Source organism: Artibeus jamaicensis, unplaced genomic scaffold, assembly GCF_021234435.1.
Source record: "Artibeus jamaicensis isolate MK-2021 breed Jamaican fruit bat unplaced genomic scaffold, CSHL_Jam_final scaffold_612, whole genome shotgun sequence".
Lineage (NCBI taxonomy): Eukaryota > Metazoa > Chordata > Mammalia > Chiroptera > Phyllostomidae > Artibeus > Artibeus jamaicensis.
In genome coordinates this window covers 13,167,361-13,192,258 of record NW_026522049.1, presented here as the reverse complement: position 1 = coordinate 13,192,258, position 24,898 = coordinate 13,167,361, and the positions used below count along the sequence as shown (strand labels likewise).

At 51.0% G+C, this 24,898-nt stretch overlaps 1 protein-coding gene across 4 annotated transcripts in view; it reads left to right on the top strand.

The window, feature by feature from the left end:
• The window catches only part of ATP10A (ATPase phospholipid transporting 10A (putative)), a 102,480-nt gene that overhangs the window by 48,172 nt on the left and 29,410 nt on the right, over positions 1-24,898 (top strand). For all 4 annotated transcript variants that reach the window (XM_037132726.2, XM_037132728.2, XM_037132727.2 and 1 more), the window contains 4 exons: positions 15,624-15,709; positions 20,281-20,387; positions 20,994-21,125; positions 22,119-22,249. In XM_037132726.2, coding sequence (XP_036988621.2) covers positions 15,624-15,709; positions 20,281-20,387; positions 20,994-21,125; positions 22,119-22,249 — 456 coding nt within the window. The remainder of the gene's footprint in view (positions 1-15,623; positions 15,710-20,280; positions 20,388-20,993; positions 21,126-22,118; positions 22,250-24,898) is intronic.

Below are 24,898 nucleotides of genomic sequence, written 5' to 3'. Positions count from 1 at the left end.
GCCTGGGATGCTCTGTTCAAAACAGAAGGTGTGGTGGTCCCGGGGCAGTTTCACCTCCTTGCAGCGATGAAGCGAGACGACGGGATTCACATCCGAAGCTCTCTCCCCATCCCAGGCTTAAGCTACAGTTTAGATCCGCTGTTTGGTCAATTACAAGTTGGATTCTTCTTTGCAGTTGGCTGCACTTCATTCCTTGAGTTCCTGTCAGACTCATCCTGTTCACAGCTGGTCTGTAAAATGCTGTGCTACATTTTAACATTTCTAACAAGACTCGTGTGGAATCTCGCCTGGGCGAGAAGGAATCTGAGAGGCCTTCTTCTCCAAGATGTAGCCCAGCTCTGAGACTTCACGTCTGTTTCACACAGACATTTTTAAACATAGTTTATTGACTTCAGAGAGAGGGGGAAGGGAGGGAGAGAGAGAGGGAGAGAAACATTGATGTGAGACAGAAACATAGTCGCCTCTGGTATGTATCCCGACCCGGGCACCAAACCTGTATGTAGCTCAAGCCATGTGCTCTGACTGGGGAGGGAACCTGTGACCTTTCGCTTTGCGGGTGGACACAGTGCACCGAGCCGCATCAGTGAGGGGTGCACAGGTGTTTTACTGCATTCCCGCCAACCCTGCCGTGCGCTAGGAGCCCTGGGGCAGTGAATCCAAATCTCCTTTCCAGGGAAGCGGTGATCCTCCCCCAAGTTACTTGACATAATTCAAGGATCTCAGGAAAAAATGACTTTAGAATTTCAACAATGTAGGAGGAAAAAATACTATTTTTGTTTGTTTCCACCTGCCCATGCTCCCGAAATGATCTGTAGCACAGGAAAACGGGAGGTGAAAAAGTACAGTCCGCAAGATTCTTTTTCCTTTAGCATTTCGGGTTGTTAGTCTTCAATTAAATTAGCTACCTTCTCTGCTGTGGAATGGAGGGAGGAAACAATTTATCATCCAACTGGCAAACAGAGACAGCCACTGGGTCTGTTAATTGGATCCGTCCATCTCTAGCCTGTACAGAAATAATCACCGTTTTCTTGGAGGAATTGAAGTTGAGTCAGTAAGCCCGTAATTTATATGGAGGGGCATTTTCATTGTCAGATTTCACAACCACAAACTTCTGTGGCAGGATATGAAATATGGAACAGGAAAGACTGGGGGAAAGAAAATGACTTGGAGGCCACTAACTATATTTAGAGAGAAATTTTAATTTCAGCAAGTGCGGACATCCCGCAGTTGGTTAGGAGGGAGATGTGATTATCTGCGACTTACCGTGCATTATGATATCAACTGTGTTTGCTTCATGGGGATGTAATTTTGGTTGTATAATATGACTTTTTTTTGTTTCTAATCCTAGTGGCTTTGCCAGATTCTTTTCCTTGAGCCTGTGGAATTGGAAATAAGTGGGATGGTCCTTCTGCAATCAGTTCAATGCCACGAACTTGATAATACCAGGCTAACCCGAAGCATTTATCCAAAAATATTTTTATTCCAGGATATGAAAACTTGGAAACTCTTTGTGTGAAGTTTCACATCACGTAGTTTGTGTGGCTAAAAATGGTGTGTTTTTTTTTGTTTGTTTGTGGTGGTGTACAATGTGAAATGCTGTTTTCCTTTGTATTTTCATTGTTAAAAACAAAAGATTTGATCAACGTCCAGCTTTCCTAAATGTAGTTGAATTGCATTACAAACTGCATTGGGTGTGAGTCTCTGTGTATAGTAGGAACTGACCAGCAGGAAGCGTGGACAATGAGAAATCTCCAGGTGACACTGTTCCTCTTCACAATTGAGTGTGTGGGTGTTTGTGTTACTGGATTCCAGGGGTTCACCATTTGGGGGGCAGTATTTTAAGAACGAGACCACCTAGAGCTGTGGTTGTCGCAGGTAGTTCCATTTACTCGACCAGGCAAGGAAAACAGATGGAGTTCCACACCCAAAGCTCCGCCTGGGAGGAGACCACAGCTTCGATACACGATTTGGTCACAATGACATGGTGATTTCTCTCTGCAGTCGCCTAGTCAAGCTCATCCTGTTTCCTGCTGAGTCTGCAAAACGCTGCGCTACATTGTAACATTTAGCCAGAAGGGCCCAGACCTGGACACACCCGGCCTCTCCATCGCTTGCGTGTTGCAGACACGTGGGTGTAAGAAGGGTGGGTGAGAAGCCAAACAAAAGCCAGAGCAAGTGATGCTGCTTTAGGAAGTTACCTCAGTGTGTCATCTTCATGTGTAGGAGAGGTGACGCGTCTTCTGAGGGGCTGAGACTCGCTGCTCCAGAGCCTGACCGAGGCGCAAGGGCACATGTCTGGGGGATCAGGAACCCTCCTTCAGACTGGTTACCCAGCACCTACTGTGTGCCTTGTGCGCCAGGTGACAGGCAGCCCAGTCTGTGCTCAGGGGACTGGGGGACTCTTGGTTCCACGACCGGGTGTCTCTGCCTGGCGCTTCACTCCCCCCGACTTGTGAGCAGAGCCCCCACCCCCCGAGGGAAAGTGCCCCCTTAGCCACATCACCGGGCCAGGCGCCATACCCATGTGCACCGCATTTGAATTCTTCGAGGTGCCCCAACCTGGTTTCTCTTTCCCCGTTGTGCCCAGAAGGACTAAGGAATTTATCCGATGCTTTCCGTTTGTGTGTGTTCCCACCGCGAGGGGGAGATGGGGGCAGAGAGGTCCGTGTCCACATTTGCACACTTGTGATACTCACCAAAGCCAGACCTCACAAGGAGAGCTGCCTGTAGGGGAAGCAGACGTCAGTAAACACTCTTAACAGGAGTGTGGAGGAAACCATGCCGTCTGGCAGTTCTACATTTTAACCCCAGATTAGGTTAAAACCGTAGCGCCCTGGCCAGGTGCTCAGCTGTTTAGGGCGTTGTTCAGTGCACCAAGAGTTGGAAGGTTCGATCCCCAGTCAGGGCACATACGGGAGGCAACAGATCGATGTTTCTCTCTCTCTCTCTAAATTCAGTAAACATATCCTCGGTGAGGATTAAAATAACTATTGTAGTAAGTTCAGGGCTTTTTCGCGGTGGCTAACGAATAATAACCCGTGGGGTGAAATGTGCAGGAGAAGTGACTGCAGGGGCCGGTGGGTGCTTCCACCGCCTGAGACCAGACCGGCAGCAAACAGCTCCCATGTGTTGGTTTTCAGTGGAGTCCTCCCCGGGGTCTGTCTGCCAGGGCGCCTTCCACTCCCCGCCCACTACAGACAGGGAGTCACTGCAGGGAGGACAGGCCTTCCCGTGGGCTCCAGAGAGTTCCAGAGAGTTCCAGAGGGCAGGCGTGTAGGCATGCCTGGACCAGGCTTTGTAAGTCAAGAAGTGGGCCGAGCTCACGCTTTGCTCTCTGTCACGTCCATGCACACGAGCCTCCCCCGACAAAAGCATCCAGCTGTGGCTCCTGTGTCGTTGAGGGAAAGGGGTAGCAATCGTTCTCACTCACCTGTGAGGCCCGGCTTTTCCACAGGCGCACCTGCCGCTGGCTGCACACAGAGCCCTTGCCTTGGGGTGATGGAGACCAGCTTCAAAGGATTTCGGGTTTAGGTTTGTTTTGGATGGAACTTCAAACAGTTGGTTTGCCCATCCGGCCTTTATCCTTTGCTTTGGAGCCCTGACCACCAGGCAGGAAGTGTGCGAGGTCGGACCAGCGCCGCCGTGGGGACCGCCCCCGTGTTCTGGGTGTGGACGGGTGTGGTGCGGGGCTGGGTTTTTAGCTGAGATCAGTTTGTCCGTCTGGGGCATCAAGACTGGAGGCTCCGGGGAGAGGGGGGCGTGGGTGTCAACCAATGGGGAGTCTTCATTTGTGCCTGTTCTTTTTCATTTTTCCTCACCCAAGGACACTTTTTTTCCCATTGCTCTTAGAGAGGGAAGGAGAGAGAGGAACATCGACATGAGAGAGAAACTAGGTTGCCTGTTGCACACAGCCAGACTGGGGATCAAACCCGAAATCTAGGTATGTGCCCTGACGGGAATCGAACCTGCAGTTTTTCAGTTACAGGGCAACACTCCAACAAGCCACTGAGCCGCTCAGGCAGGGCCAGGCCTGTGGTGAGTGTCCTGCACTCCCCCCACCCTGTGACAGGCTGCCTGGAAATGACGCCCTGCCAGCAGACCCGGGGACAGGCGGGGCGCCTGTGTCAGTGTTCAGAATGCCCATTTCCCTCCTGGTAAAAATAATGGGGCCTCACACGCACACCAGGCTGGGGGGACGAGTCGGGCGGGGAGAGGCAATGCTGCCTCCAGCCGGGTAGACTTCCTGCCTCGTTGGCCTGGGCCAGTGGATGACTGTTCCCTGGATAAGAAGATGCCTTCTCTGTAGTGCTGTTGTGAGGCTTGGGGGCAAATTAAAAATGGTTCCTGGCCCTGAGCGGTGTAGCTCAGTGGATTGAGTGCGGGCCTGCGAACTAAAGGATCGCAGTTCGGTTCCCAGTCAGGGCACATGCCTGGGTTGCAGGCCAGTTTCCAGCAGGGGACGCATGAGAGGCAACCACACACTGATGTTTCTCTCCCTCTCTCCTTCCCTTCCCCTCTAAAGATAAATAAATAAAGTCTTTTTTATTTTTTTTTTAAAGAATGGTTCCTGGCCCTGAGCGGGGTGGCTCAGTGGGTCGGGCATCGTCTGGCAAAGCAGACGTTCATTGGTTCGAATCCCAGTCAGGGCACGTGCCTGGGTTGTCGGTTTGCTCGCCGGTCAGGGCCTAGGACAGGCAACCAATCCATGCTCCTCACTTACATCCACATTTTTCTCCTTCTCTTTCTTCCTCCCATCTCTTCTCTCTAAAAATAAATAAATAGTCCTTAAAAATATATAAGGACAGGTTCCTGGCACAGAACCTGTCACAAGAATCCTGGCACGGTTTCTTCTGCTGAGCGCGCATGCTCAGTGAAAGACGGTTCTGTATTCAGTGGCCGGTGGGTCACTGCCACCCACGTGCTGGCGTCTGAGATGAGCCGGGCTCACCAGTCGCCACCATTCAGGAGACAAACAAGCCGATGGGAAAGTGATGATCTAGGATTAAAAGGATACTGCGTCCCCGCAGAAGTAATTTATTTCGAGAATTCCCTGTGCAAGCAACTTTTGGCTTGTAAAAGCAACGCCCTTGCTCTGAGCAGATTAATTTTGCCCGAGAAGGTGCTCAGTGCGGGTGGAGGCGTCCTTATTTTCCTGCAGAACTAAGTTTCTTGTCTCCTGAGCTGAGAATAGCCTCAGAGAGGTCGGGTGACAGTGAACTTCCTGAAGGACGGGCGATTCTTTAAACAGTTGTTCTTAGCTGCTCTGTAAGAATTGTTTAAGGAATGAAGACTCGGGGGAAATTAGTGCCATGAGGGGGAAAAAATCGCTTGCTAGTCCGTTTTCAGGTGCCAACTTCACCTGCCCTTTTATTATTTTAAACCGCCCCACGGAGTCCTGGCTGGGTGGCTCAGTGAGTTGGAACGTTGTCCCCGTACACCAAAAGTTCACAGGTTCGATCCCTGGTCAGGGCACATACCCAGGTTGAGGGTTCAGTCCTTGGTTGGGACATATACACAAGGCAGCTGATCGATATTTCTCTCTCTTTCTCTCTCAAATCAGTAAAACATATCCCCCGGTGAGGATTTAAAATTTTAAACTGCGTCAGTGAGATGTAATTGGTACACAATAAGCTGTGCATATTTTAATGGGACAATTGGACGAGTTTCGACATAGCTACACACCAGGGTTACCAGCTACACCATCGAGGTACCTGACATACCCCACAGCCCTTAGTCCTAAGCTGTCTCTTCCATCGCCCTTCGGTCCTCACACAACCACTGGCCTCTTTTGGTCACGACAGATAATGTTGGACTTTGTAGAAGTTTCTAGAAATGGAATCCTACAATAAGATACTTAGGCTTACTGTAGGCTTATTGGCTTCTTTCTCTCAGTACAAACAGTCTGAGCCTCATCCAAGTTGTTAGCTGTATCAATAGTTTCTTTTTATTGCTAGTACTAATCTCGTTCTGCAGCTTACCCCAACTGTGTGCCTTGTAATACGTTCATCTGTGGGGAGGCATTTGGTTTGTTGAAGGGTTGTGGTTTTTTTTTTGGCTGTTAAAAATACAGGTGCTGTGGAAATTCTTGTACAGGGCTTTGTACGCAGATTAGCTTTCCTTTCTCCCGGAGAAGCAAAAATATACCCAGGGATAGAACGGCTGGATCGCATGGTGGTCTGTGTCCAGCTTTCTGAGAAGCTGCCACCTGCTCCCCAGCGTGGCCACACCCGTCTGCGTCCCGGGGCTTCTTGCGCGGCAGAGCCTCGCTTTGGATTGAGGGCCGGCCGCCTCCCCACGGGGGTCCCTGGGAACAAGGAAGGGGCCTGTCTGCACCTTTATAACTTCACTAGGTAACGCTGGGCAGCGCCTACTCACCGGCGGTGTCCGAGACCCCCCAGCGCCCCCTGCAGCCCGCCCTCACTCGGCACTTACTCTGTTACTGGGGTCCTCAGGTGGGTACATGGGGGTTCCTCTCTGTGGTGGACTGTGTACTTTCCGGATGACCAACAATACTGAACGTGACCTTCCTTGAACTTTCCTGAGATTTCATTTACTGTTTTCTTATCTTTAAGAGGGATGTGGAGCCCATTGATTTCACCTTTTAATATATGTACCATGTGCAGACAGTTCTCAATATCCCTGAAAATCAACCCTACCTCAGCACGTTTTGGACACATCGTTTAATTAACATTGTTTAGGGATATGTATGTCCTCATTGCTCCCGCGACTGTTTATTTTCACTAGTTGAAGTTTCTTCATTTGGGATTACACTCCATACCTTCAAAGCAAATGTTTAAAATGCCCGTGTTGCTAATTCCGGGATTTGGTTGAATTCTTCCTTCCTTCCCTTTTTTGTTATTTGCTTTATGGCTCAGACTACAGCCACCGTTTGTAAATGTGCGTGTAAGTGTGCGTGCCGCACTTAGAAGACTGCGGGGTCTCCAGTTGTCGAGTGTGGTGTGTCTGTAAGCCCGTGAGGTCGGGTGGGTTAACACGAAAGTCCCGTGTGCCCTCCTGGCCTCCTGACTGTTCTCTCAGACACTGTGAAGTGACGAGCACATCTCCCCCCAGGCCTGTGGGTTTGTTTATGTCTCCTTTTTTCTGTTCCTTTTTGCAGCCTGTCTTCTGAAGTTAACATCATGAGGACTTTGTAAACTTGGAATTATTTCTATTTCCTTAATGAACTGAATTTTTTTCCTTTGGCCATTGCAGATTAACCCTTTAATTTTTGCTTATTGATTTGAGAGAGAGAGATTTGTTGTTCTGGTTATTAATGCCTTCATTGGTTGACTCTTGTATGTGCTGTGACTGGAGATCGAACTTGCAACGTTGGTGTGTCAGGACAATGCTCTAACCAAGTGAGCCACCTGGCCTGCAATCCAGGCATGTGCCCTGACTGGGAACCACCAGCCAGGGCAGGGCTGCTCTTTTTTAAGTACACAAATCCTATTTGGTTCAAAGCCACTTGGTCTAATATTAGCACAGGTATACTGGCTCTCTGTTACTCTTTGCCAGCGACACCTTTTCACATTTTTTCTTTGGTATCTATATGCTTTAGTTGTATTTCTTCTCAACATCATGCTTGGGTTCTTTAATTCATTCTGACCATCTTTATAATTTCATGAAAAGACCTGGCTGGACTTACTTTTGTGTCCTGATTGGCACATCAGAGTGCGGAGCTTCCATCGTTGACCTGGTTCCCTTTTTGCCTTTTCTAGATCTTGGTTTGATTATTCTCTACCTTCTTTTTATTAATTTTCTTATTGATTGATGTTAAGGGAGAGAGAGGGATGAGGGAGAAGTGCGAGAGAAGCATCGATTTGTTGTTCCTTTCATTGATGCCTTCATTGGTTGGCTCTTGTATGTGCTGTGACTGGGGATCGAACCCTCAACCTTGGCATATCAGGAGGACGCTGTAACCAACTGAGCAGCCCGGCCAGGGCCATATTCTTCACCTTCTTCTAAGCATCTCCGGCAGCTTTCAGAAGGTGTTTTTATTACATTGTCCACTGTTCCTTTCTACCCTCAGTTGGCCGTTGGGTCCAAACTTCCTGTCCTAAATGCCGGACGGCTCCTGAGCCTGGATGGCTGGGCTCGCCCGGCCGTTCTGTAGAATTTCACGGTCTCGCCGCCCTTATCATCTCCACATCATTTCCCAAGTGAGCACAAGAGCGCCCGGGCTGACCTCTTCCCTCCCTTCCTCCACTCCAGTTCTCTTCTCACACCAGCTGTTTGCCTCCTGCGTGGGTGCCACGTGGGAGACCTTTCTCATAACTGCAACTGAGGCTCGCGTTCCCTTCCATGCGCTCGGTAAGAAGGCTTCTCCATTTCCCTCAGTGATTTCCGAGACGTGACAGGTTCACCCCCCACAGCCCTGTCTTTGCTTGTGCCACCAAGCCACCCACGGTGGTGGAGGAGGGACCTGGTGGCTCGTGGCCATGAACCAGAGAGGCCGGCACAGACCCTGGCGGCCGCTGCAGCTTAGCTCACCGTTGTGGACAGTCGGCACCGTGTTGCATAAAGGACAAATCCTTTTAAGAGTCTGTTTTCAAGACCAGCTCTCACTTAGGTTTCGAAGTCGGTTTTCTATAAAACAGTTCTTCCTGCCTGGCGTCTGAAGGCACAGCCAGTCCTCAGGTTCTCTCAAACACCCAATCAAAGAGAACTCGGGGCCAGGAGGCAGTCACACGGCCCTCGGAGGCAGCGCCCAGCCCTGGGCGCCCGCAGGGAAGGAATGGCGTTTGATTTTGCAAATTCTCTGAGCCTTTGAACTGTGTTGCCATCATCCAAACTAAAGCCTTGAGGCTTTTTGGCTGAAACAGCAAGAAGGCAGGGGAACAAAGGATGAGAAGGCAGGGAAAGGGATGGGAGGCAGGCTTTTTCATTTTTTGGTCTGAATCACGAGAGAAAGGCTGGCTTTTCTGCCGTCAAACAACCAGAGGTCTGCTTGATCTCTCATGATGCCTGTTCTTAGGACAGGCAGGTTTGCGATTAGGAAGAGAAGGCAGCAAGCAACCCAGACACCCTCTGCTCAGTTTCCCCTCTGAGCTGTCAAAGGCGTGGAGCTTCCAGATGCCTCCTGTAAGGCCTGCCGGGGCCCCTAATGCCTGTCCCGTGGCCTCTGTCACTTTGTCGCTCTGGAGATGGTGACGGCATCAGAGGTAGCTACCCACTGTCCTGTGCTGTGGGATGCGCAGCCCAGGCTTTGCCCTAGCCTGCTGCGGGCTGAGGATTACAGCCGCGCCTACTGCTGCTGTAGATGAAAGAGTTACTTAAATGTCTTTTGTAACCACTTCTCTCCTAGCCCTGTTTGTATGGGGCATAAACTCCCAGGGTAGCACTGTATCCATGGAACCGACTGGAGAAAAGATACTTTGACTTAAGGCTTCTTGCCCTGTGAGGTGTTACCCGTCACTAGTATCAAAGTACCTGAGGTCCCACTCTGGTTTTTATTTATGTAATAAAAACACTCAGAGCCAGGGACCACTGGCGGACCAGACAGTGTCTTTCCCATTCAGGTTAACTCCTCAGAAGTATCAATTTGGCGACACAGTGTTTGCAGTAAGTAACTAACTGCACGTGTCTATTCATCCATGTACTCACTGAGGTTCTTTGACTTCCCACAGGCGTGTAGTAAATGCAGATCAAAATGAGCAAATGCAAAATGAGCCTTGGGGTAATTATTCCAGTTTATTGGGGTTAAATGCTCTGCCTAAGTCGATTCAGATATTGTTCATCCTTTGTCAATAAATGTGCAGCTAGATATTTAACCTCAATAAATGAGGAAATCATTTTATTGCGCCCCCACGTGGGATGTGCGCACCTGGTAAATGAGGCACTGTGCCTTCTGGAACATCAGAGAAGCCCTCGTGGCCCCTGTGGCAGTCCCATCTGTCCCCGCGGCAGCTGAGGGGTGCAGCAAGCAGGAGGTCTGGACCCCCATGAGCCCGGCTTGGAGCTCTGGGACCAATCCCTTGGGACACTGCAGATTGTTGGGGAATGAGCACCTGTGGGCCCTGGGGCGTCTGTGCCCCAGGCTGTGGGCTGGTCTCCAGGAACCTGAGGTGTAGTTCAGAGAGGCCGGTCGCTGTGGCCAGCAATGGGTGCGTGAGGGCCTGTCCCGCCTAGGCCAGAGGCGGTCACGACCTGACATTTAGGGGGCAAACAGTCAGGGGGACTGAGGCGGGAGAGGGGAGAAAAGCGGGTGGGGAAGTGTGCGCCTCTCCGTGGCTGCCCACGTGGCCGGAATCGTGCCGGGGGCGCAGAGGAAATGCACCTCCGCTGCTGCGAGAGACAGTCCCCCTCCCGGGGCCAGTGCGAGGGTGGGGTGACGACCTTGGGCTGCAGGTGGAGGGAACTCCGAGTGGCCTGCGACCAGGAACATCTTGACGGGCGAGGAAAAGGGTGTTTTCAGGTGCGGGGGCGGGGGGGGGCGCACCGGTGTTTCCACGTGGTGTTGAGGGCGATGGCGCTGCTGGGCTTCACGCCTTCTCTCAGCGGCCCCCCGATGCGTCCAAACCTCCACGTGGAGGGCGGCGCCTGCCTATCTCGTCTGCAAAGCAACGTCAAACTGTTTTATTTCGCCTTTTTTATGATTATAAAAAATAATGGTGTCTGCTTTAATGGGCTATGCATCACTGCGTCTGTTTTGGGGATGGAGGAGGCCTGCTTTTGATTTTCATGAATACGCACACTAGTAATTCGTGTGATGCTAACGTGAAGTGCGAGACGGGTCACAGAATCTTCCCCATGAGTCAGTCATCCGTGCAGCGACCGGTCTGGGCACCGTGGAACCCCACACTGCACCTCCCGGTGTGGTCAGCAGGGGGCGCAGCAGCTGCACTCGTACCTGTTCTACCTGCTCCCCCCTGGAGGGGTTGCCCAGCGTGGACGAAGGAAGGACGGGGTACCTGCTCGCAGGGCTCTCCGCTGCTGCGTTTTCTAGCAGAAGTGCAAGTTCAAAGGCAGGGCCAGGGGCTCTCCAGGGTGTCTCCACCTGGCCTCTTTCTTCCTGCCCGTTAAGGTCATATAACATTTCGTCCACCAAAGCTTGAGAAACATTTGGAGTAGAGCAACAGGAAGGGTGAACTTTTTAATGCGGGGGCACGCGTGGTCCGGAGTTGGGGGGTATCCCAGCTCCAAATCATTGGCCGCTCTTGCTCTGCATGCTGTAGAATCGTGGGTTCACTGGGCTCCGCAGACCTTGGAGATGCAAATTCAAGTGCCCCCTCTTCACCTACCAAAGACTCAGCATTTATCAACTAGAAGAGCCCGGACTAACTTCCGGGGCTCCTGGGGTTGACTGCACTTGGGGTGACCATGGTAACCCCCCCGCCACAGCTGTTGCTGAAGGTGGGAGGGGGGTACTGACTTGTTCCGGGAAACATGAAAACCTTGAGACACTCTAGTTGCTTTGGAAATGTCTGTAGAATTGGTCATATACTCACTTTCTTAAACATAGCGTCCTCTTTTCCTGTTCATGCATTGATGGTCTCCGTGAGTGAAGGCAGGAAGCTGAACGTTTTCCCAAGTGCAGCCTTCTCTGTTTTTCACAGAAATAACACCCCAGCTGCATAGACACCTGCGGGGCCTCAGCATCTGCTTCCCCAGAGATAACTGGAGATTAGTAGTAATTTATTGGAGTCAGGATGTTGAAACACATTCCCCGCACAGCCTCCCATTTTGGGGGGCCCTGACCAGTGTGGCTCAGTGGGTTGGGCATCGTCCTGCAAAGTGAAAGGTCTCGGGTTCAATTCCCACTCAGGGCACATGCCTGGGTTGCGGGTTCAGTCCCTGGTCGTGAAGCATATGAGAGACAAGCAAACAATCGATGTTTCCGTTCACCTCAATGTCTCTCTCCTTCTCGCTGTCCCTCCTTACCCCTCTCTCTGGCTCTGTGATGCCCAGTAGCCAAAGAAAACACGGTTTTCATCTCTAACATCTTTTTTACAGCACAGTGAGTTACTACTACCAATAGTAGTGGTAACTGGTGAACAGGTAACTTATTTTTAGAAGAAATAGCCGTAAGCAGAATCACTAGTTAAATCTCGGGATTTGAGAAACAGAACTTTCCCCAATATAGATTCTTATTTATCTTCGTTACAGCGAGTCGCCGGAGTTAGGTATGCAATTGTGCTTCTATGATTACATAACTCGGGTGATGAAAGGGAAAAAGGAATTACTTGCTCATGAGTGAGGCACTTTGAGATTGTGCGGGGAGGTGCCGGCATTCCGGGCCGCCTTCTACTCGGTGGTTAATCACTGTGCTCACAGCCAGTTCTCACTGTGCGTTTACACCTGCTTTCTTTCACTTGTTTTTTTTATTGGGGTAAAATGTGCGCACCGTTTGAACCACTTTTAAGCTTGGGGTTCTGTGCTGTTGATTTTATTGTTGTATAGCCGCCACCCCCATCCTCTCCTGAACTTTTTATCTTCCCCAACTGTGTATCTGCTGTAAAATAAGTGGACTTGGCCCTGGCTGGTGTGGCTCCGTGGGTTGGAGTGTCATTTTGTAAACCAAAGGGTTGCGGGTTCGATTCCCAGTTAGGGCACGTGCCTGGGTTGTGGGTTTAGTCCCCAGTCGGGGTGTGTATGAGAGGCACCTGATTGATGTTTCTCACACTGATGATTCTCTCACATTGACCTCTCTCTCTCCAAGCAATAAGCATGTCCCCAGGCGAGGATAAAAAAAACAAAATAAAATAAAATCCCTGGAGTTAGCATGCTCAGAGTAGAAGGCTGCACTGGACCCTCTGACTGTGTCCAGCCTGCAGGAGGCAGGGTTGGCTGCTGGGTGACAAAGTCCTGACCTTGAAGAAGCCGGTTTAGAATGCGGCAGACAGGCAGCCGGGCAGACGGACGGCTCACTAAACTATTTCACACATGGGGGTGTTATTCCATTGCCGAGTAAGTCAGAAACAATTGATACAGGTAGAACTTTCTCATCTGAAAGACGTGCCCCAGCGGGGAAAGCCTTTCAAATAAAAAACCTTAGAGGCGGCTGCTGTATCAGTTGCTCGCACTGCAGTAACAAAACAGCACAGACCGGAGAGCTTAGCCAGGAGACCGGTTTTCCCACCGTGCAGGAGGGTGGGAGTTCAAGGTCGAGACGTCCGCAGGGTGGCTTCCTTCGGAGGCCTCTTTCCTTGGCTTGCAGACGGCTGCCTCCTCCCTTTTTCTTCTCGCGGTCATCCCTCTGCCAGCGTCTGTCCAGATGTCCTTGTCTCACAAGGACACCAGTCAGCCTGCATTCGGGGGCTAGGGTATTGACAGATGAACTTTGGGGGTGCAGGTGGGGAAACATACCTCCACCCAGCCCTAAAGATGCCTCCAGTTCCAAAAAGCCTCCCTGGTTGCAGAGGAGGCAGGTGAAGGCAGGCGTCCGGGGCACGGTCACAGGTGCCCGGGGCGCGTGGTTGTCGGTGGCTCGCTGCAGCCAGTGCGGCACTCCAGTCCCAGAGACGGAAAGTCCTACCGCTTCTGGGCCGAGGGCATTACGTTTGGCTCAGAAAGAACCGTAAACAGATGGACCGTTTTCCGGCTCCCCTCCTCGTCTGCCAAGAACAGTTCTGGCGTGCTCTGGAACTCGCTCGGTTCCCGGCCGTCCTAGACGCGCTATCGGCCCTGCAGACAGCGGCCAGCTGGCTTCCGGATCACCCGCACAGGTTGCAATAAACACAGGGCAGCTCGAAGCAAAGCCTCACTGTGGGGAGAGCCCAGGAGGCCACTGCAGTCCAAGGAGAGAGGACGGATGGCTAATTAAAATTCAAGAAGAGCCGTCCTGAGCACCAGAGGGTCGTGGGTTCGATCCCCAGTCAGGGCATGTACAAGAGACGACTGATCAATGTTTCTCATATCGATGTTTCTCTTTCTCTACCTCTCCTCTTTTCCCTCTCTCTCCCTTTCACTCTCTCTAAAATCAATAAAGCATAACCTCGGGCCAAGATTAAAAACAAAATAAAATATGCCCTGGCTGGTGTGGCTCAGTGGATTGAGCACAGGCCTGCGAACCACAGAGTCGCTGGTTCATTCCCAGTCAGGGCACGTGCCCGGGTTGCAGGCCAGGTCCCCAGTAGGGGGCGCACGAGAGGCAACCACACACTGATGTTTCTCTCCCTCTCTTTCTGCCTCCCTTCCCCTCTAAATAAATAAATAAACTAACTAACTAATTAACCAGTTAAAATAAAATAAAACACAAGAAGAGCTTTTTAAAATGGCATTGCAGTTCCAGCTATTGAATTGAGCTGACATCACCCAGCAAGTCCCCCCTTTCACGTACATGATGCCCCTGGAAACAGTCGGAATGACTTCTGACTAGTTCCCGAGACCGCCGTGCTCTGCGCGGAGGAGGGCACTCTCATGGCACTCTCATGGCGGAGCGAGTGGTTGTGACCTGGGGTGGTGTCACCGATATCGGTGCCATTTCTGTGACGTTTTTAAGATTTTATTTATTTATCTTTAGAGGGGAAGGGAAGGAGAGGGGGAGAGAAATATCAATGTATGGTTGCCTCTCATGGGTTCCCTGCTGGGAACTGGCCTGCAACCCAGGCATGTGCCCTGACTGGGAATCGAACCAGCAACCCTTTGGTTCACAGGCCTGTGCTCAATCCACTGAGCCACACCAGCCAGGTCCCATTTCTGTGACTTTTAATCACTTGCACTTCTTCTGCAATAAGCTCTTGTGAGCACAGACGGCTCCACTGCCCCCCCCCCCCCCCCCCCCGAGCTGTGACACTGTGTGGAGAGAAGACTGACAAGCTCGGTCAAAGGGGGCTGATGATAAAGCCCTTTCCTCTGTACTAAAGGCTTACGCTCTGAATTCCCTCCGGTCTCCTCCTCCCCGCCCCTGTTCCTCTCTCCACCCCAGTCTCTTCTTCACCCGACATATCTGTCAAAGGCTAGATTCTAAACAAAAGGCTTTCTTTGCTCATTTCTTTTTCATTGAGCAGAAGAATACAGAGGTTGGCGTACCCACTGGCGGTTTAAATGTTTTTCATCGAATACCTGTGAAGGATTTTTAGCGCACCTTGAGAAATGCCTCAGGATACGTTTCTTCTCCAGGTGGAATTTGCTTCTCCAGTAGGAAGTGGGGAGATACTGATCGACCCCCCAAAATGCAGCCACCCCTCCCTCTCACTAGCGGCTTCCTTTGCTCTGACCTCAAGTCCTGTTAGTTTGCATCGTGCTCTGAGCTCTGCAGCTTCCTCACTCAGCAGCCGTGCTCTCCAGTGATGAGTGATCATTCCCGATAAAAATGGAGGTGCAGCCTGGCTGGTGTGGCTCAGTGGATTTAACGCTGGCCTATGAACCAAAAGGTCGCACGTTTGATTCCCCATCAGGACACATGCCAGGGTTGCGGGCCAGGTCCCCAGTAGGGGGCGCATGAGCCGCAACCAGTCGATGTATCTCCCACATTGATGTTTCTCTCCCTCTCTTGCTCCCTCCCTCTCTCTCTCTCTAAAAACTAAATAAACAAAATCTTTCTTTAAAAAATGGAGGTGTAGGCGCTGAGCAGTCTCCAATTTGGGGCTCCCCTGCCAGGGGTGCACCCCAGAAAGGCGAGGGCCCTGGGACAGAGCAGTCTGAGCCCCAATTTCTCTAACGCGCCCGTGCTGTCATTCTAGGTCTCCGAATTTGACCCTTTGACCTTCACCAGCGTCATCGAGTGTGAGAAGCCGAACAACGACCTGAGCAGGTTCCGTGGGTGCATGTGAGTGTCATCTGTCGTCTTGAGCTTGTCCTTCTGTTTGACAGATGCTATACAGAGTCCACAGTTGACCTTGAACAACACGGGGTTAGGGGCGCTGGCCACCGCCACGTAATGGAAAACCCTCGTATAACTTTGACTCCCCAGAAAGTTAACCAGTAATAGCCAGCTGTTGACCAGAAGCCTTACCCATAACATACACAGTGTATCGACACATATGTTGTATGTTATATGTGTTAGCATACTGCACTCTTACGATAAAGTGGGAGGAAAGCAATGCTGTAAGAAAATTATACAGACGAGGAAATAAATTTACAGCATTTATTGAAAAAAAATCCACGTGTAAGTGAACTCACACATTTCCAATCCGTGTTGTTCAAGAGTCACCTGTTTGCACACAGAGTTCTAAAATAAGCATTTGCTGTTCTTCGCTGCATTTGTAGCCCTTCAGGAGAGGTGCCCAGCTTGGTGGCTCACAGGACTGGTTGGTAAGATTCTGTCAACGCTAGAAACTTCCCGAAGTGTCTGCAGGGAGGGGGTCTGGCTTAGCTCCTTCAGCAGCCCTGGGAAAGGGTGGGGGAGGGGCGGGGCAGACCACTCGGAGCTGGGACGAGGGTGGCATGGGGAGCTGGCAGCGCAGTACAAGGCGGCTGGAACCAAAAGCCGGCAGAGCAGGCCAGGGGCAGCAGCACCCTGCAGGCAGTGAGCGGCTCCCATGGGATGCTCCCAGGAGAAAGTGGCATTCAGATGACAGGAGGGACCAAGGCTCGTGGCGACAGGGCCAGGAAGGGGTGTGTGGCAGGTGGTTGGCCACCCGAAGGCTGAACGAGGTCAGTTCTGCACGGAAAGAGCGAGGAGGGGAAGACTCGGAAACAGCCCAGCAGGAGGTGAAGATAGAGGGCTGCTGTTTGAATGGATATAAAAACTAGGGAGGAGGGGTCAGAAGGCCCCCGAGGATGCTGGTCCCAGTGACTGGGGGGGGCCATGGAGCCCACCCAGGTCTCTGGGTGCTGGAGGCAACATGACCACCCGGAAGAGGGTCGGCTGCAGACTGTGAAACCTGTGGCCCTGGAGGGGACCCGGTGGCAGTGAGCACACCTTGCACCTCCTGTTTAAACACCTGCCATCACCTGCGGCCACTGTCAGCACCTGTGAGTGCCAGGACTCAAAACAGACAAGCGCTGGCATGCAGGACCCATCACCAAGAGCAGCTGCTGCCAGGGAGATGTAGCATCTGTGAGAAAGACCATCCCGGCCGCCGCCCTGTACCAGCTGAACTCTGCCTCTTCCCAGTGGGCCTGCGTCCTGCATCTGCTGACGGCCAGGACATGTCACCAGGGAGCCCTGCCGTCATGCTGTACTTCTGGACAGTCTTGATTTAGAAGGGACTGGTCTGAGGGGGTCAGAGGCCTCTCAGTGGCTGGGGTGAAACATGAAAGGTCGTACCCACTTGCTCAGGCTGACCGCAGATCGAGCAGCTTAAACCACAGCAATTAATTGTCTCTGTTCCGGAGGCTAGAAGTCCAAGGTCCAGGGGTCAGCAGGACAGGTGTCTTCTGAGGCCTCTCTCCTTGGCTTGTAGACGGCCGTCTTCTTCCTGCATCTTCACATGGTCACGACCTCTATGCTTGTTTGTCTTTGTGTCCAAACTTCTCTTTCTTATAAGGACCCCAGTCACATAAAATCAGGGCCCATTCATTGACCTCATTTTAAGCTGATTACCTCTTCAAAGACCTAACTGCAAATAGAGTTCTATACTGAGGGACCAGGAGTTCAATGTCAACATAGGGGATTCTGCCTGGCAGGCACAGGTCAGCCCAGAAGAAAGTGGTAGGCAGCTTGATAGCTTTATATTCTCCTGTGAATCTTTCTGGGATCTGCTCGTGCCTGCTTGGTCTCCGCCCTCGGCGGGACTCTCCTGTCACAAGTTCAAGGTGATGGTCAGCTGCCGAGCGCCTGCTGGGTGCCTCAGTTTCTCAGCCGTCTGGCTGAGGCCTGGGCTCCTTCCCTTCCGCTTCTGACACGGGGATTTTCCCTCAGGACTGTGACCCTGGGAACAGTGGATTTGTCCCCTGGCATCTGCCACCCAGTGGCTGTGTCCCTCATCACTGGCAAATGAGTTCCGGTGTGACTCAGTCTGAATGAGAAGCACAGTGGTTGTATGACCCTGTCACATCAGAGAAAGCTTAACATAATAGCTTTCTAGTTTCTATCGGGCTTGTCTCTTGTTCTGAGTACCCGTGACTGGAACTTTGATGGAGAGGATGTGTCCTTTACTGAGAAATAATTTTCAGGTCTGGCCGTCAGGGAGAAATAATTATCCGCCCCTGAGAAGTAATTTTCACGTCCGGTTGTCACACACTGAGAGTGCCGTGGTGGCGGACAGTCTGGCACTCCAGACGATGGCACAGGGTCTCAAGTCCAGTGTCACGTAGGCTGGTCTCTGCGATGCTTTTCGCTGGCCATGAGGTGCTCAGGCTTAAATGGCTTTTGAAAGCAAATTCTGACTCTGTCCGGACTTGCCAACGGGGGTCGTTAATGGTGTTGAAAGGGTACCTCCTACATGGTGCCTTCCACAGAGGAACGAAGGTGAAGGTGCTACCTAACAGGCTTGCGGAAGACGCGTCCCCAGTAGCCTTCTGGCCTTGACTTTAGCTTCTCTGTTGCACTGGGAAATATACTCGTTTCCCTGCTTGTGAAGAACACGGGTTGCGTCTGAGGCCAAGAGTCAAACCTGCCCTCGTGCCGGTGACCAGGTGCTGGGTGTGACAGGAAGGGCTTGTCCCCCGATCTGCTCTGGGGTCCAGGCCAAGGGCACCGTTCAGGGAGATGGTGAGCTTCGAGGACCACAGGGGAGCTCTGGCTGGTGTGGCTCAGTGGATTGGGCACCGGCCTACGAACCCAAGGGTCACTGGTTCGATTCCCAGTCAGGGCACATGCCTAGGTTGCGAGCCAAGTCTCCAGTAGGGGGCGCACAAGAGGCAACCACACATTGATGTTTCTTTTCCTCTCATTCTCCTTCGCTTCCCCTCTCTCTAAAAATAAATATTTTTAAAAACACTGAGGCTGTGGTGTTGGGGAGGGGTAGCCAGGACTATCCACTGAAGGTTCGAGAAGGTGGCTTCTTGAAAGGCCCCCCTGGTGTAGGTTAGTCTGGGCCCCGATTTGAGAAGTCTCCAGGGCCTTCCACTGTGACCTGCTCATCAGGCTCCTTGGGGCATGCCTGTCTCAGTGTGGTCCAGCATGGTGACAATGTGGCCATCCCTCGTGTGCCAGAAGGAGGAGTTGCAAATCCAGTGGCTTAAACAGGGACTGTCCCTCTGACTCTAACTTGCCATGAAACCAAATTTAGAAAATTACCTCATGAGATTTATGACATTTCAAATTTAATGCATTAACATTTCCGGTAACGTTATGACTTTGTAGGAGAAAATGGGATGTAGAAAATGTTGCTGAAGCCAATCCCATTCTGCTTCAGAGGAATATTTGTATGTCTGTAACTAAGGTACCAAGTAGCAGGGGTCTTCTTGGTGGTGGGTTGGTAGTCAGCTCCCCAGTCAGTCCCACGTTCCCAGGTCTGCCTCTCTGGCTGTGGCATGTCCCCGAGGTCACAGCAAGATGAAATCCTGACACCCAGTTCTGATGAGAGGTTTCCCCACTCAGCCCCGACACTGTCCGCCTGGAGTTGGCGCAGACCCAACAGCTTCCGAGCTCAGTCTGACACACGGTCCCCACCTGAGAGGCCAGTGCCAGTCCCAAATCCAGCTTGTCCCCTGTGCTTCTGACCAAGCAGAGTTCCCCACGACCTCCTCCTCCTCCTCGGGTTCAGTTACTTTGCTGGAGTGGCTCACAGAACATGGGAAAACAGTTTCCTGTTTGACGAAAGGAGGTGATGAAGGGTTTAGATGAACATCCAGAGGAGACGTGTAGTGCAAGGCGCCTGGGCAGGGGCGGGGAGACTCCCACTCTCCAGCTGCCCCGCGTGTTTCATGGAAGTCTTTCTGCTGAGCAGCCCACACCCACAAGCCCACCCAGAGTCACCTTATTAGAACAAAAGACACTCACATCACCCAGGAAATTTCAGGGCATTTCATAGTCTATGTCAGGAACAACCAGCATCAAAAGCCAAGTGTTAGGACAAAAGGTGCCCTGGGTACTGTTACCATGCAGGAAATGACAAGGGTTTGAGTTGCTCTGTGCCGGGAACTGAGATCAAAGACCAAACATTAAAACAAAAGCTCTTCCTCGCACCCCTGTTTACGAGTGTTTCAGGAGCCCTGCGTCGGGGAATCTGGGCAGCAACCGATACACACATCTCTTTAAGATTTCCCAAAGCCCATCAGCAAAGTAAACAAGCTCTGGAGATGCTTCTCGAAACCCTCAGAGCAGTGAACATGAGCTCCGTGCTCATGCTCTTCTAGCTCTTGTAGAAGCCACTGAGGCAAGCGGTCTCCTCCAGGGCCCCCCTTCCCCCTTCCAGCCCTGTGTCCAGCCTTCCCTCCCCGACGCACTGCTACTTGGGATATGAGGCGCATGGAGGTGTTGAATGATGAGTGACAGACATTCCTCAACAGTGTGCACGACAATGGGAAGAAGGCTGGGCTGCACAAGGAGAACCTGCTGCTTCGAGGCTGCACCATCAGGAACACGGAGGCCGTCGTTGGCATCGTCATCTACGCAGGTGGGCCCCTGGTCTGGGACGGTGCTGGCCCGACACATTGTCCCGTATGTTCTCAGGCATGGCTTCTTGTTTATATTTTTTTCTGATTACAAAAGTAGCAGCCCTGGCTAGTGTGGCTCCGTGGATTGAGTGCTGGCCTGAGAACCAAAGGGTCGCTGGTTCAATTCCCAGTCAGGGCACATGCCTGGGTTGCTGGCCAGGTCACCAGTAGGGGGCGGATGAGAGGCAACCACACATTGATGTTTCTCTCCCTCCCTTTCTCCCTCTCTTCCCCCCTGTCTAAAAATAAATAAATAAAATCTTTAAAAAAGAAAGTAGCATAGACCCATTGTAGAAAACTTGGAAAACAAAGGAAAGAGAAAGAAGCCCAATATATGATAACATCTTGACCAAAAGTGCTCTCTCCTAGCCTCTCACTCCACGTGGCTCCACGGTTGCCACTTATTTCAGATTATTTTTATGCCCTGCTCTTTTGTAAGTACACTGTCCCGTAAGTATCCTTCAATACCAGTGTTGTACTCCGATTCCCACAATTCCCGGCGTCAGCACCACACGCCCCTTCTCTGCCGGGCTCCGACTCCCGGCGCTCCTCCCCCTCCCCCACAGGACACGAAACCAAGGCGCTCCTGAACAACAGCGGGCCTCGCTACAAGCGCAGCCAGCTGGAGAGGCAGATGAACTGCGACGTCCTCTGGTGCGTCCTCCTCCTCATTTGCATGTCTCTGACGTCGGCGGTGGGTAAGTCTCCTCTACGGGACAGGCTCCAGTGAGCCTGGTAGGCTCTCTGTAACTCACTTCCACACCCTGAAGTTAAATGGCACCTCTGTCACTGGCCGAGATGTCCAGATGAGTGGGCTTGGCCCTGTGTGCTACTTTTCCAATTGGAAGCTTCCTGAGTGGAAGAATGGTCCACTGTAGTTGTAAGGAGTCCAGTGGCCAGAGTGTCCAGAACCTGGCAATGAACCAGGAGTTGAAGGAGCAGGGGAAACCTAAATGCTACTAACCGGGAATTCCGTGAAAAGACGAGGAAAATTCCTTGGAGGCTAGGATGGGGCTGGGCTGGCAGTTAGTTTGAGGTGGGCTCTGGGGCTCTGCAGTCCATGACAGCCTCACACCTGACCTTGGGAGCTCCTCCCAGGGAAGGGTGTCGGACCTCGGGATGCGTGACCTCCACCACACCCAGGCAGGTATGTTTGACGTGGCCTCAGCACTCTGGTGACAGAGACAGGCATACAGGGTAGGTAAAGGGCTCCTGTTATCAGAGAGCTGTGAGACCAGTTGATGAAGTAGTGTGTGTTGCCCTGGGCTTCCCAGAGTCTAAGACATGTGACTTTTGAATCTCCAAGGAGGGACAATCGTGGGCAGTGTTCAGAGCCTGCTGACGAGGCTGGGATTTTGTGAGGCACCCGCTGCACTGGGAAATTCCTTTCCGGAAGGTTCTCACTGGCAGCTGCCAGCAGCCCTGTGATCCCTGCACCCTGACCGGTGGTGCAATGAGAGTCAACAGTGGGAAACCGGATGTGAGCGGGAGCCCTGGTCCCAGAGCCCCCCAGCAGTCGCTCTCGGGCACCAACAGTACCACAAGCTTTGCTTTCTTAGCTGACAGGCAGGCACCTCTGGCCTCTTGTACCTGCGTCCAGTCCTAGTCTTCAAGTTTCGCCTTAATTTGCACTTTGCAGTGTTCTTATTGTGTCATCGGCTAAATGACGTTTCTCATTGAATGCACTACAGGACATGGACTGTGGGTCCAGCGGTATCAAGAGAAGAAAGCCTTGTTTGATGTCCCGGAGTCTGACGGCAGCTCTCTGTCCCCCGTCACAGCTGCAGTGTACTCGTTCCTCACCATGGTCATAGTTCTGCAGGTAACAGTGCCAAGTGCCACTCGGTGCTGGCTTGGCTTTGCTGGCAAGCACTTCCTGCTGGCATACTCTGCTATGCCTGTAATCTCCGCCTTGGAACAGTCATGGATGCACTTTGCTAATGTGTTGCATTTTACCTTGACTTCTAATGTTTCTAGAGGGTGTTTTCTTGGGTGATTTTCAAGTTCAAATTCTCCTTTGCTGTTCTTAAGATACTTAGGGTTTAAGGGGTTGGTTGTGATTTTTTTTTAGATTTTGTTCATTTATTTTTAGACAAAGGGGAAGGGTGGGAGAGAAGGAGAGAAACTCTGTGTGTGGTTGCCTCTCCAGGGCCCCCTACTGGAGACCTGGCCTGCAACCCAGGCATGTGCCCTGACTGGGAATTGAACCGGCAACCCTTTGGTTCACAGGCTGGCCTTCAGTCCACTGAATCACACTAGCCAGGGCACTTGTGATCATTTGTGTTATTTTGTTTTTCATTCAGTTACTTCTAAAAGAAAATCTAAAGTTTTAGAATTTTTTTCAATGATAGTTGGCATTTCGTATTAGTGTCAGGTGTGTGGCATAGTGGTTTGGACAGTCCTATTCTTAAAAAATGTTCCCCTTGATTATTTCCAGTCCCCATCTGGCACCGTGCATAGTTGTTACAATATTATTGGCTCTATTCCCAATGTTGTACTTTACATCCCTGTGACTATTTTGTGCCTACAAGTCTGGAATAATTTTAAGACTTAGAGACAAGTGGCAAAAAATAGTACAGAGAGGTCCCCTGGGTCCCCCGCCACCTTCCCTCATGTGCACCTGTCACTGCAGCACATTTGTCAGAACCAAGAAAGCAGCTCTGGTCCTTTGCCCTGAACTGAACTCCAGATTTCATTCCGATTCCAGTAGTTTCTCCCAACAATGTGGTTTTTCTGTTCCAGGGCTTGAGTCAGACTATCACATCACAGCTAGCAGCATTAGTATTGTTGTTTTGATTATTGTTACTGTTATTGTTAATTCACATGCTCCCTCCATGACCCCCAGTCACTAACCGAGAATCTGTGCCCAGGAGGAGAGGGGACAGTGAGGGTCACAGCCAGCCTCCTTGGGACACACAGTGACCACAGGGCATTTGCTTCACCTTTGTCTTCCATCACATGTGCTTCATACACCCAGAAACAGCCTCACTTACCTTTCCAGATTAGCAGGGCTTTGTTGGAACTCAATGTGTCAATTTACCTCCCTGTCGTTCTCCTAAAAATTTTGACATAAAGTGGATTGAGCACTGGCCTGCAAACCAAAGGGTCGCCAGTTCAATTCCCAGTCAGGGAAACAGTCATGGCTCGCTTGGGTTGCGGGCCAGGACCCTGGTGGGGACCACGTGAGAGTAAACCACACATGAATGTTTCTCTCCCTCTTTTTCTCCTTCCCTTCCCCTGTGTCTAAAAATAAATAAAATCTTTAAAATAAACTTCGATGGAAAAAACAAACTGAAACTATAGTGGTGTCTAAGAGGTTGAAACTGTTATGGATACTATGTGCATTATTCAAAGAATTTTTATAAGTTATTCTTTTTCCCTATAACACTTTCCAATTTTAAGGAGATGCAATTGACACACAATTGTATGTGTATGTGTATTAATCTCAGGGGTGCAACATGATGATCTGATATTCATATATATTACAAAAGGATCACAATAAATTCAGTGAACATCATCACCTTATATAGTCATAATTTTTTGTGCCATGGACTTTGAGGATCTATTCTCCTAGCAAATGTCAAATATCCAGGACAGTATTATCAATTACAGTCACCATGCAGGTCCACCACATCCCCAGAACTGGTGTATCTCATAACTGGGACTGTTTGTACCTTCTGACCCCCTCCACCCATTTACCCCCCCACACATCCTGCCTCCACCAACCACCAGTCTGTTCTCTAAGAGTCAGGTTTTGTTTCACTTCTACCTATGAGATCATCGTGCTGCAGGTAATAGTACTTGTCTTTCTCTGTCTGATCTATTTCACTTATTCCATTTTATAACTGCCAATTTTGTTCGGGCCTAGAGTTAGTCCTATAGTACGCATGGCATTAACACACTTAAATTACCAAGAGCACCAGTCCACCTGAATAATAGTCTGAGCCCGTAAACATCAGTTCAATGCTGTTTGAACGGAAACAAGAAAAAAATTAAATGTTGATTTCTTGGAGATTGTTCTTCAGTTGTCACAGTGTAACCGAGTATTTTTCATGGCGCCTTCTTTGCTCTGCTCTGTATCATACATTACAGAAACACTAACACAAACCCAGCCTCTGAAAAGCCTGTGGGGTTGTTGCGACCAAGGGCCGGGCCACCAGGATCCTGGGGGCAACTTGGGGGCCCAGTGCCGCTGTGGTACGAGATGACTTTGCTCACGAGGACTCTGACTGTGCCCTGTGTTTTTCTGTTTCTCTTTCCTCTCCTAGCCTTTCTCAAGCACAACTTAGTAACGAAAATGCTTGCTTCTCTCCAAGCCATGGCTCCATACTTCCCAGACACCATAGTGGATTTCCGCTCCGCAGGGGCACCGTCGTAGGCTGCCCTACTTTAAACTCTTTGCCAATATCCTAATACTTTTACAATAGTGACTCTAAGCCAACCTATGTAAGCTCTTAAAGGTACAGTATAG